Source organism: Canis lupus, chromosome 21 (assembly GCF_048164855.1).
Source record: "Canis lupus baileyi chromosome 21, mCanLup2.hap1, whole genome shotgun sequence".
Lineage (NCBI taxonomy): Eukaryota > Metazoa > Chordata > Mammalia > Carnivora > Canidae > Canis > Canis lupus.
In genome coordinates this window covers 32,953,287-32,969,400 of record NC_132858.1, presented here as the reverse complement: position 1 = coordinate 32,969,400, position 16,114 = coordinate 32,953,287, and the positions used below count along the sequence as shown (strand labels likewise).

At 33.9% G+C, this 16,114-nt stretch overlaps 1 protein-coding gene across 17 annotated transcripts in view; it reads right to left on the bottom strand.

Moving 5' to 3' along the window:
- The window catches only part of SEMA3A (semaphorin 3A), a 454,397-nt gene that overhangs the window by 65,663 nt on the left and 372,620 nt on the right, over positions 1–16,114 (bottom strand). For all 17 annotated transcript variants that reach the window (XM_072791326.1, XM_072791328.1, XM_072791327.1 and 14 more), the window contains one exon: positions 8,091–8,210. In XM_072791326.1, the coding sequence (XP_072647427.1) occupies positions 8,091–8,210 (120 nt within the window). The remainder of the gene's footprint in view (positions 1–8,090; positions 8,211–16,114) is intronic.

Genomic DNA, 16,114 nt, shown 5'->3' with positions numbered 1-16,114 from the left:
AGTTTTAGGGGGATTTTTATTTTGGTTTGTGCATTATAAATTTTATTAGCATGACAGATGTTTACTTTGGTTAAAGGATGAAGACAAAATCTAATCAGGAAGTTATTATTTACCATTAGGAATTACTCTTTTCTCCCTTTACTTCTCCTTCCCTTTTAGCTTTCTTTGTAGACTCTACGCAGTGGACAGATTAGTTTTTTTTAAAAAATGTTTAATGAGGAAAGAAGGAAATAAAAATAGTTTCAGCTTGGACAAAACAGAAAATTAGTTCACATTTTAAGATTCATTAACACACAATTATCTCAAGGTCTTTCAAAGGCAATTTCACTATAATTTTCTTAATTTGGGCACTGATTGGCTGACCAGAGTTATATTACCTTCATAACTATGAGAAAATGTGATTTTTCTCCTTTTATTTAAAGGAAATCAACAGCAATGACATAACAGGAGGGGCAGTCTTTAGCTTTCTTATGGCAAACAGCATTATTCCACTACTTCAATAATTTCTCTGCTATCAAAATATTTAATATGATTACTGTAAACACCTGAGAGTAATTGATGCAAGGTTTCCTATACCTTGTTGGTTCAGCCTAGCCCTGTAAGTACAAATTCTATAATGTGAACTGCCAGTATAACTAGGTTTATTTTCCTTTAATTTACCCCAAAATGAGTCATGCTTAATGATAATCTATGTGTTATTGTTTCCTATCTTCAGAATTCATTTATTTTCATGTGACTTATATGACAGCTTTCATCCTGCAAAACCTTGGTACAATTTATTCATTTATTCTTAAATGTGTTTAGAAAACATATTTGATAAACACTGACTCCATAAGCTGTTAAGTGGCAGTCATTAGTTTGATATCAGCCTTGGCATTATTTAACTTTCAGGATCAGTGATAATAAAGTTCACTAAATTGCGTGGGTCATAAGACAATGTGTAAACTGAAAAACTATTCTGTATTGGCTGTAACTTAATTGCCACTGTATGCTAAACAGAAAAGGCAGTGTGACTCCCAAAGGGCAGACTATCCTCCGCTGTCATCTATTTCCCATTATATCCTGGTTAGGATTTTATAAATGTGTAAATGGGATAGTGCTCTTTGAAAGCAAAACCCTGATATTCTTTTTTTAAATTAGCAATTAAAGGCGCAAAAAAAAGATTATTTGCATTTATGTGAATTTAGACAAATTTATAAACATATTTAAAAGACACATTTTTGACGGGTTCTTTATATTGTCAGCTTATGTTAAATCCAAAACCAGTTATAATTTAGCAAATCATCAAGCAAAATCCTAAAAACTACACTTCTAATAAATAAAACATTTATACTTACATTAATTCATAAATTATTATTACTAATTATAAGTAAGAGCAAGCACCTATGTGCTCTTGAGATTAAAATCAATCAGGAGAATGGGTTTAAATGAAAAAGATAGTAATTTGAGGACAACCAACTCTATTTGATTTGAGTGTGTTAGTGTTTAATACTGGAGAAGTCATTTAGGATTAGATGATAAAGGACTTGACAGGCAACAAAATCTGGATTCAATTCACTTGTAAATTGAAAGACATAAGTGATTTTTGAATGGGGAAGTATTGTGATAGCCACCAGAGCTGTTATTAAGGAGACATCTGACAGTGGTATCTAAAGAAAAAGAGTATACATGGCTTATTTTTTAGGTAATCTTACAAAAGAAAGTATAAACAATAATTTATTGACTGAAACAAATTTTAATCATCAAAAGCTGCATGCGTAACTTATTTTTGTTCTAAGCTTGCAGACTTCATTTCTTGGCATAATTATCTGATTTGATTCTTGATAAATATTCTCCGGAGTCAACATTTCTCCTTGATTCAGGATTAATTTTAGTGGGCATGTGAAGATTACACTTCATAAAATAGGGTATATAAATGAAAATTTTATCTACTTGAAAAGGCAGGTTACTGTATCGCTTTTTTTTTTTTTTGCCATTTTGATATTATGATATTAGCTTTTAAGACATTATAATTAAAACCTTCCAGTCTGAAAGCTTCTGAAATCTACCACTGTGAAAGTATTTGTGTCAAGTGGACATTTATAACATTGCAAACTTATTCTTTCCCCTCAGAGTGATTAGGAGGTAAGGAGTGTTTTTTTTTTTTTCCCTCCCTAAACTATCCATGCTATTAAAATTCAATGGCATTGCTTGCCTTCATTCAGCTTTATCTGGCTAAAATCCTTTAATTCCCCAGCCCCTGCTGTTGGGGAGCTCTAGGCTCATCACACTTAACCTCTGCCTGGGCTTCTCAGAAAAGAATTTGTTTCAGTCCATTCATAGTTTCAATAGTTGAGCAAGCCACACGCAACTGCACACTGGTCTTTTACCCCGAGCACACTAATCTGATTGTTTTTCCACTCTACAAACTCTGGGTCAACAATCAAGCTGCCGCCAGAAACTAATTAATTTGCAAACAGGCTTCTGTTTTCACAGAGGGAAAGCTTTTGAGAGCCATGTCAGAGAGGCCAGTCACACCATGGTTACACACATTGTCATGGCATCCACTTCTTTGGGTAAATCTCTTGCTTGATGTCACTGCACACACGAACCCAGATTACCCAGTCATCAGTAAATCCCTATTGAGGCCCAGTGAGCTCTGAATGTCGTGAGTCTAGAAGAGGAAATTGGTGTAGACAGGCTCTCTATTCATTAAACTGATGATAAGACTAGAGAGAAAAATGGTGAAAACCAAGAAGAAATAGGGAGCTGGCTTTGATTTAAAGAATTTTCTAAGATACTGTCTTACTTTTCTATATTTCCATCAATTTTAATTTAAAATGTGGATTCCCTTAAATAAATGTAATAAAACCCTTAAATGTTATTTCTCTAGTCTCATCATTCAATGAGAAATTCTGAAATAAGTGGTTCAAAATTTGTGGCTAATATGCCATACTGGATAATTGTACTTTTTAGCCCATCATCGAATAAAGTTAAATAGTACATCCTAACAATTCTATCCAGGTATGTTGTCTCAGGGGCCTGAAAAAACAAAATCACCTTCCAAGCATTGCCACTAATGAGTTAATTTTTATTCCAAAGTTTTATTCATTTTTCTTCATTAGTGTGAATAATTTCAAACAAAATCAGTTGAAAGTAATTATGTTCTTTAGACAAAATGTGAGATAGAAAATAGGTCCTCATTAAAAGAGACCAAATAAAGTTACATTTTGGTAGCTTTTTGGACTTTACAAAAAGAAAAGTTGTATTTAGTGAGTTTATTAAATTTATCATTATTTGGAGAGTAGAGTAATTTCATGCTGTATAGTTTTTTTTAAAAAAGATTATATTTTTGAGAGTATGCATTATCTATCAGTATGAAAATTTTTCTGGGAAATAGATTCATGAGAAAAAAACCTCAGAAAACTATTTGGTTGTGTTTAGGAACAGACTGTTTTAAATTATCATATATCTATGTTTCAGGATAATTTCAGCGAAAATAACCAAAAATATTATCATTTTTATTTGTGACTCCTTATACTGATACCTCAGGATGTTTAATGAATACAGAGTATAATTCATAGGTGATGTAATCCAAAAGTTAAAAAAAGACAATATTTCTGTTGCTTTTTTCATAATCTATGAAAACCAAGAGGACATTTACAGTTGCTGTTATTGTTTTAACTAAGTGATCACTCAACTTCTATGATACTCATCTGTTCATATAACCATAAAATAAGGCATCCGGAGAGCTTTTTTTCCCAAGGTCAGCAAAATAATACTGACATACTTAAGCCAGAGAGGTAATTCAGACTGGCATCATTAAGAAGTTTGACATTATGCAAAGCTAGATAATTCATTTTACTTATAAAAATTTCCAACTGGATACTTTATGACAGTTTATGCATTTGAAGATGGTAGAACTAAAATAAAGCATCGAAAGAGTTGTGTAAGTGATTTCAGATTATGTACTATGTAATATTAATTTGTGCTCTCTTAGATTATTTGCGGTCACATTTCTTGGTTCTATTTTCATAAAAATGTCTTGTGGAGAAACTTGAATCTTTAGAGAACATGAAATATCCTAGTACATGACCGCAGAGGAAGCTATGCTGATTCTAGTGAGGGCAGGCCATCCCGGTATGAGTGTTACAAGTGAGAGGAAGTGGAATGATGACTTGCATACCATTTCAATTACAGAAAAAAGCAAGTGGGTTGGTCTATCCACAGGCACGATCCTTTTAGGAAATTCCACTAAAAGAAAACAGGTCTTCCTGAAATGAGTGGGAAGGCCTCACACTCTGGGCACTGTAATTAGGTCTGTTTGTGTTCACTGGGCCTTGGCTCTTTCAAGGATCCATGTGGTTTCCTATATTAAACCCGACTCTCACTGCCCTTTCACCCTGACTCAACTATAATCACTCACAGAATGAGTCTGACAAAGCCTCCCAAGCATGCTCCACCCAAGTGGGAGAAAGGATACAGAGAAAATTCACAATTATTAAGTGCTTACTATATGCCAATCATTCACTTAGTAGTACTTTTTAAACATGGGCATGCCAGTTTTCACAACTGTAAGAGGTAGTGTAGTAGCACAATCCCATTAAAACTAAAGTCAAGGTGAAGCTTTGTCTTACTCTAAAGAGCACAGTCTTTCCTCCATATCATACTGCATCCCAGCATCAGTCCAAGACACAAACAATACTGGAAATAGTATTCATCAAAAAGAAAAATAAAGGTGGGTGAGCCATCCACCTGCTCTAATGAATGGCTAACACGTGTAAGAACAAATGAGTAGTATTTACATGCTAAATGTTAAGAAATCATTTCTATGACAGCAGCATAAACTTGCTTCCTTGCCATGAACACATAGAGAATAACTGTACCTCATTTTCACACTGTTAGTGAGGTGAAACTGGAGTTGAAGTTTAAATGAAGTTAAAATGATATAATATTGAAAGAATTTATAAGGCACGAGAAAAGCACAGTGAATTTGGGCACATCATGTCAAACACATAGGAGTATATTTTCCGAAATCAAAAGCTGTTTTAACATCTACTAACTCTAAACCAGGGGCTAATTTTAAAAATATATTTTTTAAAAAGCAGTTATGTAAAAATCAAGAGATTCTATGTCTCTTCTGTTCTTTCATCTAAAATTGTTACTCATCCCTAATTTTTCCTGTAACAATGAAACTAAATTTAAACCCTGATTGATGCTCTTATAAAAGAGGTAAATTTCAGTGATTATGAAAATAGTGAAATTCCATTAAAAATATCAAGATATTTTAAGGTCTACTTCTAGGCAACTGATTTTATTTCTTTAGCAGAAAAAAAATTAAGTCACCTAAAATAGGCCACCTGATTTGTCCAAAGTAACTGAATAGGTTTGAATTGATTTAAGAAAAGTAAAGTAAGTCCTGTGCCAAAATTAATTTTAATAGCCCCAAAGACCTTTCAGAAAGTACCTTGCAAGTATTTATTACTTCTGGCAGTACAAATGATTGTGTAGTCTATGCTGATGCCTCAAACCCATTTATTTTATGCATGAATATGTAAACATTATGTTTCCAATTTTATTCTGGAATGGCATTTAATTTCAGGAGGCTTGTGATTCACACAGTCCCTTGGTTCTATCTCAAATGTGTCTGCATCCTCCATCTTGCAGCAGTTGTGGTTTCTGCACCCTGTCAAATGTAACCTTTGTGCTAATTTGGTAAAATCAGTTCTCACGTTTAGTGCTGAGAGACTGATAACTGAATTCTCAAATGAACTACACATTTGCAAGATGAAGTACAGAGCTGTGGACAATGACTGCTTTCCCACAGTGTAAATTCTTCAAACTCAGCTGTCAACATGGAAGTGTGCAACACAAAAGCAGCTTTAACTTGATGACTTTTTTCCTCCAAGGCCATAAAAATGAAATGGATACTATGCTCTCCTTTATGTTATTCCATCTTCTTGGATTTTCTTTCACATGGACAGTGAAAGCCTGTATGCCCTTTAGAGTTCTTAGTAGATCAAAGTCTCCTTCTTGTTGAATAAAAAAACAAACATTTTTCCCTCCTACGTAAATATTTCAGTTTGAGAACAGACCAGATAACAATATTGAAAGAGGTTTTTCCCACTAATTTTGACTCCATACAAAGTTTAATAACTGACAATGGATATTCCAAGATTGTTCCTTGGGATTTTGGAACTTGGTTCTTCTGTAGTCTTACACACATAGTCTTACGGTGATCTCAGTATCTTTTCTTTTTCTTGGTGAGACTTCTGATTTTTCTTGTGGTCACCCACTATTCCTCACATACCCCTCCCCTCCAGCATGGATATTTGACTGTATGTCCAGACCCTTTTGATTACCGTGGTGTTTGTACTCAATTATGAATGATCTTAGGCATCATCTGCATTTAAGATACAAACAATGGGAAGTGATGTCAAGCTCACTGGAAACTTGGCAGAGCAAGAAAGGAGGGCAGCTAAGAGAAGCAGCACTTTAATGGGAAAGGGCTTTTTAACAATGAGAAATATGGCAAGAGATAGTGTCCAAATTGAGAGACTGATTAAAAAATAGAGAATGTTGGAGAAACAAGATCCAACCAGGCTATGGACTTAGACACAGAGGGACTTTTCGTCAGACCAGGATTAAAGGAAGAATTTGGATAGAACACAAGAGCAAGTTTTCAGGTCAGAGGAAGAAATAAGGGAAGGAGAGATAAAGACAGCAAAAGAAACGTACAGTGGGTAAATTCATGAAAAACAATCCATACAATTAAGAGCAAAGACACACCATTCACATTAATTCATAAAAAATAATAGGATGATCAGTAATGTTGTTGCAGGAGACCAGAGGTGCTGACTGAGGTAATTTGAGGTATGTTTTATGTTTGAATAGTCACTTTAAAGTATGAGATATATCAGAACAAAAATTATCACAGACTCATGGTCTCCTGAAGTTTCAGTGAGATTCACAGTAGAAATGTGATTTTTCTCTAACAAACTAATGAAAGAGAGAAGTGATAAAAGGAATTTTGGCTACCCCAGAAGGGAAAGAAAAACAAGTGTGGTAGAAGTTCAAAGAATGAGATATTCAAGGATCTTACTGAGAACACAGATGGACTATTCCCCATGAGCTCCATCCTTATTAATGAGGTAGGTGAAACCAGGGACAAGTTCATGGATGGAAGGTTAGGGTCTGGATAGCTTTATTTTATAAGACTAAAGACAGATATACCTGGAGATAGTCATTTAATAATAAAAAACATGATAATACTGTGGGGGCCATTATAAAAAAATCTGTGATAAATGTGTCAGTGAATAATAAAAAAATCAAACTCGACATAGAATATATAAAGATTATTTGGTTCAAAATCTGACTGAAAATGTTATTTATTTTAGGCATACAAATTTTGAACATTTTCTCTTTCACTGAATTTATTTATAGACTAAGAAGAGAAAGAATGTTTAACAGAAAGTATCTACTTGATCAAGGTGAAGCCAGGACCTGAAGTTAAGGAAACTGGGTTCTTGGTCCACATCTTCCACTACCAGGTTAGAGAAAATCTTAGATAAAATATTAGTCTTAATTTTCTCACCTATAAAAACTGAGAGAGGATTTTAGGAAGAAGAAACGAGAAATCAAATGAAAAAATACAAAAGTCTTATGAAATTTTGAAAGCACTTTCAGTATAATGTTACCAGCACTACAATTTGTTTAAACACTCAGGAACGTGCACGATGCTCTCAGGGCAAGAAGAGAGGTGCGGTGGAAACAAATACTACATCGTGAGACTTGTTGTGGTGTCTGAGTAAGACAACCCTGGTAAGTCATCTTATCTCTTTCCATTGCCTCCCTTCCGGAGCTCCAGCCCAGATCTCTTTCTTTCCACAGTTAACTACTGAGAAACTTCAATTTTGGCACAAAGTAAATATTTTCCTGATTTTTTTAATCTCACTTTTTTCTTCTTCCCCTGTTTTCTCACACCCACAGTCATGAAGTCACCACCAGTTTAATGGCACACTAGATCTCAAGGCGTACAGGGAAAGCTCTCCTTGGGCTACTACAGTTACACCTGTTAGGTAACACGCCTGCGCCTGGCACATGCCACCTACCATTGAGCCACCTGGAATCATGCTGCTCCGTCCTAATAGGGTGGTGGTGCCCCAGCGTTCTGAAGATCGCAAAATCTCGCCCCATAAAATCAGCTGCCGTCCCGGAGTATAATTCCCCATCTGTGTTGTGACAAAATAAAACCACATACAGGTACTTTAATTCAATTAAGGAAAGAAAAACAAGACAAAATAAAAGTTTCATGTAGAGACCCTGCTGGAAAGAAAACAGGAATACTGTCTGCATCATTAGGCAGTTACTTATTTTTATCCTATGTCTTTGTTGAAAGAAATATTCAGTAAATGTTCACTCTACTCAGTGAGTAGTAACTTCAAAAAATGAAGTAAAATATGGTTCAGTGGACATCACTAAAACCTAACACTTATTCCTTTCTTTTTTCTTAAGATTTTATTTATTTATTCATGAGAGACCCAGAGAGAGAGGCAGAGACACAGGCAGAGGGAGAAGCAGGCTCCCCAAGGGGAACTTGATGCGGAACTCGATCCCAGGACCCTGGGATCACACCCTGAGCCGAAGGTAGAGGCTCAACCACTGAGCCACTCAGATGCCCCCACACTATTCCTTTCTATTATGACGTGAGACAAAAGGCAAGATGCATACTGCATTCATCACATTTTTATATGCGTATAGCCCCTGCAGCTCTAAAATCCTAATTTACTAGGGTAAGATACCACTGTAAAATACTGCTTATAGTTTTTTTTTTTATTTTAATGGAAATTAAAATTTCAATATATTTCCTTTTTAGTGGTATCTGAATGAATAAGATTTTGCAAAACTTTAGAAAGGACTAATATTTTCCTTGCCAAATTTGTTTCTTGCTTTTTAGTTTTGAATATATCAAGTGGGAGAAGTGCTCTAAGTTATCATGTAGTCTTAAAACAAGTCTATCACATACATAGTCTCAGATACAAAAGAAATGTGTCTGGCGCCTGGCTGGCTCAGTCAGAAGAGCATATGACTTCTGATTTCAGGGTCATGAGTTTGAGCCTCATGTTGGGTATAGAGATTACTTAAATAAATAAGACTTAAAAACATTTTTAAAAAGTCTGAGGAGAAGGAAATTTTGACAAATACAGGTCATAATCACCACAGATCAAGACTCTATTGTGTTTTTTGACTCATTTCTACTTAAATTGAATTAACTCTAGGTTAGAGTTTAATAACAGAGGAATCACAGTGACAAGCTTAAAATAAAAAGGAAAAGGAAAAAGGGAGGAGAAGGAGAAGTTAATATTTACTGAATACCATTCTGTGTTTGCTGGGCAGCTAGGCAGTGGCTTGACACTTTTCAAATTATCTCATTTAGTCTGTCAACAACCCCATGATGTAAATGTTGTCCCTATTTTATAGTTCATGAAACCTAAGGTTGCTCAGCTAATGACTAGGAAAGTAAGGGTGAAAGTTCAAACTCAGGCCTGTTTAATCCCAGTCTTTTTACACTAACCCAAATGAGCTTTTACTTAACTGAAGGTTGAAAAAATTATACTTTCTTTTCTTTAAACAGAAAGTACCTCCTATTATTTAATCCAGAAAACACATTATTGCCTGCTTACTTATAGTGAATTACTAGCAAAATGAAACAACAAAAAATATAGAATTTTCTCTACATAATCTACCACAATGACAATAAACTTAGTATTATCTTGTTGGTCATTTGGATAAGTTAATCTTTTTGCATTCACTGACTTGAAAAATGATTAGAAAGTAAAATGAGGTGATAAATTATAACTTAAACATTTGTATAGCACTATCATTTCCAAATGATTTTCATATTTATTAGATAAACTGGAAAAATTCTCTGTGCATCTTTAATTATAAATGCCATTGGGAAAGTCTCATTTAGCTGATTTTTCAAACGATACTCTTTGATCACACTCAGTTCTCAATTGCAAATAAATGTTTCATAATGAAAATAGACATGCTCAGTGGTCCAACTCAGTCAATTCCTTTGGTGGTTGGTTCTCTGATGTGTCTGGATGCACCAACCTTTAGAGAATGTCCAAGGCAGTGGAGAAGAGCTAAGCAGAAAGAATCACTGTGCAACTTCAAGGTTTAGCTTGAAATATTAATAAAAAGACATCTTTTCTTACAGATGAGTTTTAAGATTGTGACATTTTTGGATTGTTGTGAATCAAGACAAATAAAAATGATGGTTTGACAATATTTTCAGCACAAATTAGTAGGTTAATGAATGGCACTCTATTACATTCTAAACTATCATACTATGGTATCTTTGGGATTCAAAATCATCCTGTGTTCCCTTCACTTAATTAAATATCAAGTTCAAATCTGACCTGCTCTCACCATAGTATGCTATAATAACATTTTATCTGCCCATAAGGTAAAAATAAACCTTTTCTAAAAGCACCAAAATGCTGTGAATAAGCTATCTACAAATTTCAAAGGCACCTTGGAATATGTAAATGGCTATTGTCTCCGTAATTTTAACTTGTTTTCAATCACTGTAACACTTTTATTAAGGTTGGTATTTTACCTTTTAACAATTGATAAATAGATGTAATGGAACTTTAAACTTCAAGTGAATTAGTTTTCTTGATCTGTGTGAACAAGAGCGCATTAGTTAAGAATGTGTTGTAAAGGCAGCCTAAAATTTTCATGTTCAAGTATTTTCACGTTGCAACACCTGACATAGGATGCCTTGTGTCCTCTTTACCTCGAAAAATCAAAAGTGTTAAATTATTAGTTGAACCTCATTGCCCTCTCAATCACATGTTAGGTAATGAAAATCAGGAACAGTAGAAAGAGAACCACGAAAAGGAGAAAACTGAGCAATTTCATATCAGGGTGCAGTGAGACAGAACACGCCCAACAAGAGGTATAATCAGAAATGGAAGAGTAAAGAACGTAATCAATCCTTTTTTTTTTTTTTTTTAATATCTCTGTGACTTATTTTACTATATAACTGGAAATTAGCAGATTTAGTCCCTTTCCCCTATTTCACTCAATCTTTTTTTTAATTTGGCTTGCTTTAGTTTGACTAAAATCCCTAATTATGGTTTCTATTACATGTAAACTCTATTCAGGGGAGAGCTGAAATAATAAAACAACACCAAAAGAAACTGTTATTTGGATATAAATAGGCATTTGTTTCTCTTATTAATTTATATACTTGTTTCACAACTTATACTTTTTTTTTAATTCACTCCCACATAAGCAAGGCAAAAATCAATATACATGAAGGAAAGGCAGAAAGATTGATTTTGTTTTTCTTTCAAGAAGAGATAAGTAGGTCATTTAGAGAAGTGCAGAGAGGTCATTAGAGAAAGCAGAGAGTTCTTGAGTTGGAGAACTACTGATCAATTTATTACTGAAAATGGAATTAAAGAACTGACTTAGACACCGAAGGAAGTTCGTGGTTTAGGCACCAGTTGCCTCCAGTCGTAAGAAATTCCCTCCCACCTGCATATTATTTTTAGCAAGAGTCAATGTGATTTCTGTGAGCTGTAGGGCACCAGACGATTAAATGACCAGGAAGGGTACATTCTCATATTGTCAGTGCTCACTATCAGTAACCGTTTTTTATACTAGGCCTTAAATCAGATCCTCTGCTGAGATGTCTGTAGGATTCTTACCAGGGATGATTGTTCCACAGAAATTGTAGGACATATTTATTATTTCACTCAAATGTATATAGGTGATAGGATATCCTACTTTTGCATTCTCATAAGCAAATAAATAATAGTCAACTTAGAATATATTTTATTTAATATACTTGTGCATTTCCACCATAGATTAAAGATTTAGTATATTCTGTGGCTATATAAATTAATCTAATGATAACTGAGTATAAGAAATTTACTCTATCTCAGTTGGCTTATTTTGGAGAACAAATATGTTTAACAAAAAAGTCTACTTGCCAAACTTCTTTTGTAGTTTCTAGGTCATTTATGAAGTTATCAAATTATATGTTGATTCTTGGGCATAGTGTTAATTTTCCAGTTTTCTGACCCTTAATATATGTCTTCTTGAAACCTGAAGCAGTGTATTAGGTAAATGTTATCCTACAATGATTCAGATGCATTTTGGTTAAAATGCATACTTTTGAGGTTTTCCAAATGTACTAAGCTACTAGTGAAAGAAAATATGACATTTGTCCAATTTTATTAAATTGATGGTACAATAATATACTCAAGGAATTGTTATATGTATCAAAAAGTGGTTGGGGATACTCTGTCCAACAAAGGTTTTAGTCTCTCCACAAAAGACACAATATGTCAAGTTTGATGTCTCAAAAATAATACATCAGACTAAGAAAAATTAGTGCTGACAGATGAAACTAACAATCTAAAAAATTGTCAAATATGAAAGTGGCTGTTTGAGCATCCTGCCATTCTTTCTTAACTGTGATTCATCACTAACATATAATACCCAGTGTTGGTTCATCTCTGAGGAAACCATTCCTTGCTGAGGTGAACAAAGAGTCTAGTGAGCCGCATTTCCACCACGGCAGAATGATCCGAGAAGCCTGTGCTAAAAACAAAAGGTCATATGTACTTCTGGACTTTATGTTCACAGCTCAAAATGAAGTAAAAATGTGGCTTAGATCAGTTAATGTGTTGGATTACAATTCCTAAGAAGGGTGTGGTGAGAAGAAGTAGAAGGTGAAAAAAAAACATTTCCTGATGAAATCACAGCATTACTAACACAGGTGTAACGTGTGACATGGATGTTGAGCAAAAATCAAACAAACCTAAGGACAAGTCATTATGTTGTTAACACCTTAAGTAAATTCCACTCACAGAGTAGAGAGTAATTAGAAACAGAGGAAAAATAAATTCTTGTCTCTCTTTCTCTTGCACACAGATACACACAAACACACATATGCAGGGCATGGATGAAATCCATTTTTTTGAGAGTGGGCGGGTGTAGGGATAATTTTGGATTTTCACATCTATTGAGCATCTTCTCTGTACCAATAAATGTAATGTGCTGGCTTTGTTACTTATTTTGTCCTTTTAAAACTAACTTCTTTTAGTAGCTTATATGTGCACATGGTACAAGATTTAAAATATGAAATTTATAAGGTACCAAATCTAAATCTGTCTCTCAGATTCCTTTATAGCAACCACTATTATTACTTTCTCTTCTTGGTTTCTACTTCTTCATACATTCTAGAAATATGTAAGTACCCAAATGTGCTACATTATTAAATTCTTATTTAACTCTCACAACAAACTAGTGGAATTAGCATGGCCATGTCATTTTACATATAAAGAAACTGAGGCTCTGGGAGGCTCAAATAATATTTTCAATTATAGTTAATTAATTTAGGGAGTACCTCATTTCATCTAATACCAAGTGAGAGCATATTCTAATGTCAAATTATATTTTTTTCCTGAGGCAAGGCAGAGTTCTAGCTTGGGGAAACAGACCATCGCTAAGAGTCCTAGACCCCTGGAATGGATTTCAGTATTACTTAGTGATGGGTTATTTCTAAATTATTAGCACTACAATGCCTAGGGAAGACTGCAACGAGGAAATAAAAGTACTTTCAAGTTGACTACTCTTTACAGATCATGAAAATGTGAGATGACACTTAATTGGTGTGGAAAATATAAGATTTTATTCTTATGTCCACATCTGGCATTTGTTCTGAGTAGGGGAGAAACTGCTATTTTTAATAAAGAATTTTTAAACAAAGTCACTAAAATTAAAATATTTATAGGTGGATGAAATAAGACATACTTAAAAATAAATACTGTAATAATTTAACATTGACAATGATTTTTATTAAAGGAGATTTGAAAAATTTACTTTACTAAGACGATTTACAAACTTAGGACAGGTTATAGGATTTGGAGACTTAATTTGTAGCTATGCATTGCTCAGGGAAGAATCCATATTTCCTGTGGTCATCAGCTTAACAACACGTGGCACTTTGTTTAAATTCCAGTTAGTTAACATATAGTGTAATATTGGTTTCAGGAATAGAGTTTAGTGATTCATCACTAACATATAATCCCCAGTATTCGTCACAACGAGTGCCCTCCAAGTGCCCTCCTTATACCAGTGAGTTATAATGATGTGTCAGTGTTGGTTCATCACTTGTAAAAATGTACCATTCTGGTGGAGGAAGTGGATAATGGAGGAGTCTATATGAGTGGGTGTGTGTGGAGGATATGTGATATCTCTGATGCCTTCTCATTAATTTTACTGTAAACCTAAAACTGCTCTAAAAAGCAGTCTATTAAAGATACTAATGATAAAAAACCATGGCATTTTGAAAAGAAGTTATAGCAAGCCCTGAAAAATTTCATAAACTAATTTTTAAGCTGTCATCTGGGTTTTAAAGTTTATTACTGGTTGAAACTACGTAATAGAAAGACTGATGATATAAAAAGTATCTGTTGTCAAGATTCATCTAACCGGTTGATAGGTGGTTTGAGTCAAACATGAAATTTTATTTACCAGTATTGGGGAAGAAAACAGCCCAGAAATAACTTGACAATTTCTCTTATGTGCTGAAATGAGGAGAATACACGCAAAATCTCTTGGGCAGACAGGCTTTTCCAATAACCATTCTCTAATATGCAATGTACAACCTGTGTATTTTAGAGACAGGTGCTACCCTTCTATGTAAAAGTTTTGGAAGTGGTATAGAAAATAATTGTGTTAAAAAAAATTTCAGTTCTTTTTAAAGTGACACAAGAGAAAAATGCCAAGAAATACCCAACAAGGGGAACTAAGTGTCCTATGAGGGGAAGAATTTATAGATATTTTGAGGGATTTTACAAGGTCTAGCATGGCTTTTTCATTTTTCTGTAGCTTGCTCTTCAGAGGATTCAGGAATTAATTTATGTTGACTTGAATAATTTTCCTTGTCCAGAAGCACCAAATACCTCTAAAAGTTACTTGATTATTTTACTGTATCGGGTAAGTAAAGTGTGGACTTCCATGTAAAAGGTGCTTGTCTTTTTAGCCACACATATTCTTCTTGACTCATGAAACTTCCTTCATTCATTTTCCTTTTCACAAACCTATACAGCTTTTTCAAAGAAGTTCTAAATAAAACCAAAACGATGGAGTTTCATAGTCTTTGTGGACTTTGTGTGGTTGCATACCATATGAACTATGTAATACTTACTTGTCATCATCCTTTCTCAATGGAATATTAAAATAAATAATCAAGCAAATCCCCACTGAGAAACATACCACAAATTAAAAGCTGCTTTAGGTAGAATTTAACATACTGCTTTTGGAGGAATATCTATTTTTTTAAAATATGCAATTTAAATAAGGCTGCAAGTTTGAGCAAGGTAGAGCTCCTCCCCTTGGTTTAAGACAACCTTCACATTTCTGTGTGTGCACTTAAGAAAGTCATCCACATGTAATCACTAGGCCATCTGTGAATAGGAAAATTATAAGTGTGCTACATTTGCTGCATCCCTTCAGGTTTTAAAACTTTTGTTAAAATGCTCTATAAATGGATCAAATGGACTGAAATTGTCTACATCTGAAAAGCTATACAGGAGATAATTCATGTTATAATGTTCTTATTCTTAATAGAAAAGACATCGGTGAGACACACTGGTAAAGTAAACACTAAAGAATCCTGGAAAGAATATATCTTCAAACTTAATGCTGTAGTCACTATGACTAGAGTTTATTCTGTTAAGTAGAAAGAGTCGTTCTGTAACAAAAGACTGGTAAAAATGAACTTAAAACACATCAGATAATAACCTGCATTTCCTTTTCAAAAATCTAGATTTCTCATTCAAAATTCAATTAGAAATTTTACACTTGATAAGCTTCACTACTATTTTTATTATCAAATAATGACTTTCTGTATTTTCTAGAAAGGGAAACAAAGAAAAAGCAAAGGAAACAAAAGTTATATAATTTCTACATGATCACATAGAAAAACATATTCGGGAATAGGGTAATGGCCCAGAATCTTTTGTTTCCGGCTACTGGTATGCCCAAAAGTAAAAGAAAAAAAGAAAAATTGTTTAATGATGTATCACTTTTTGTTTGTGTGTTTATT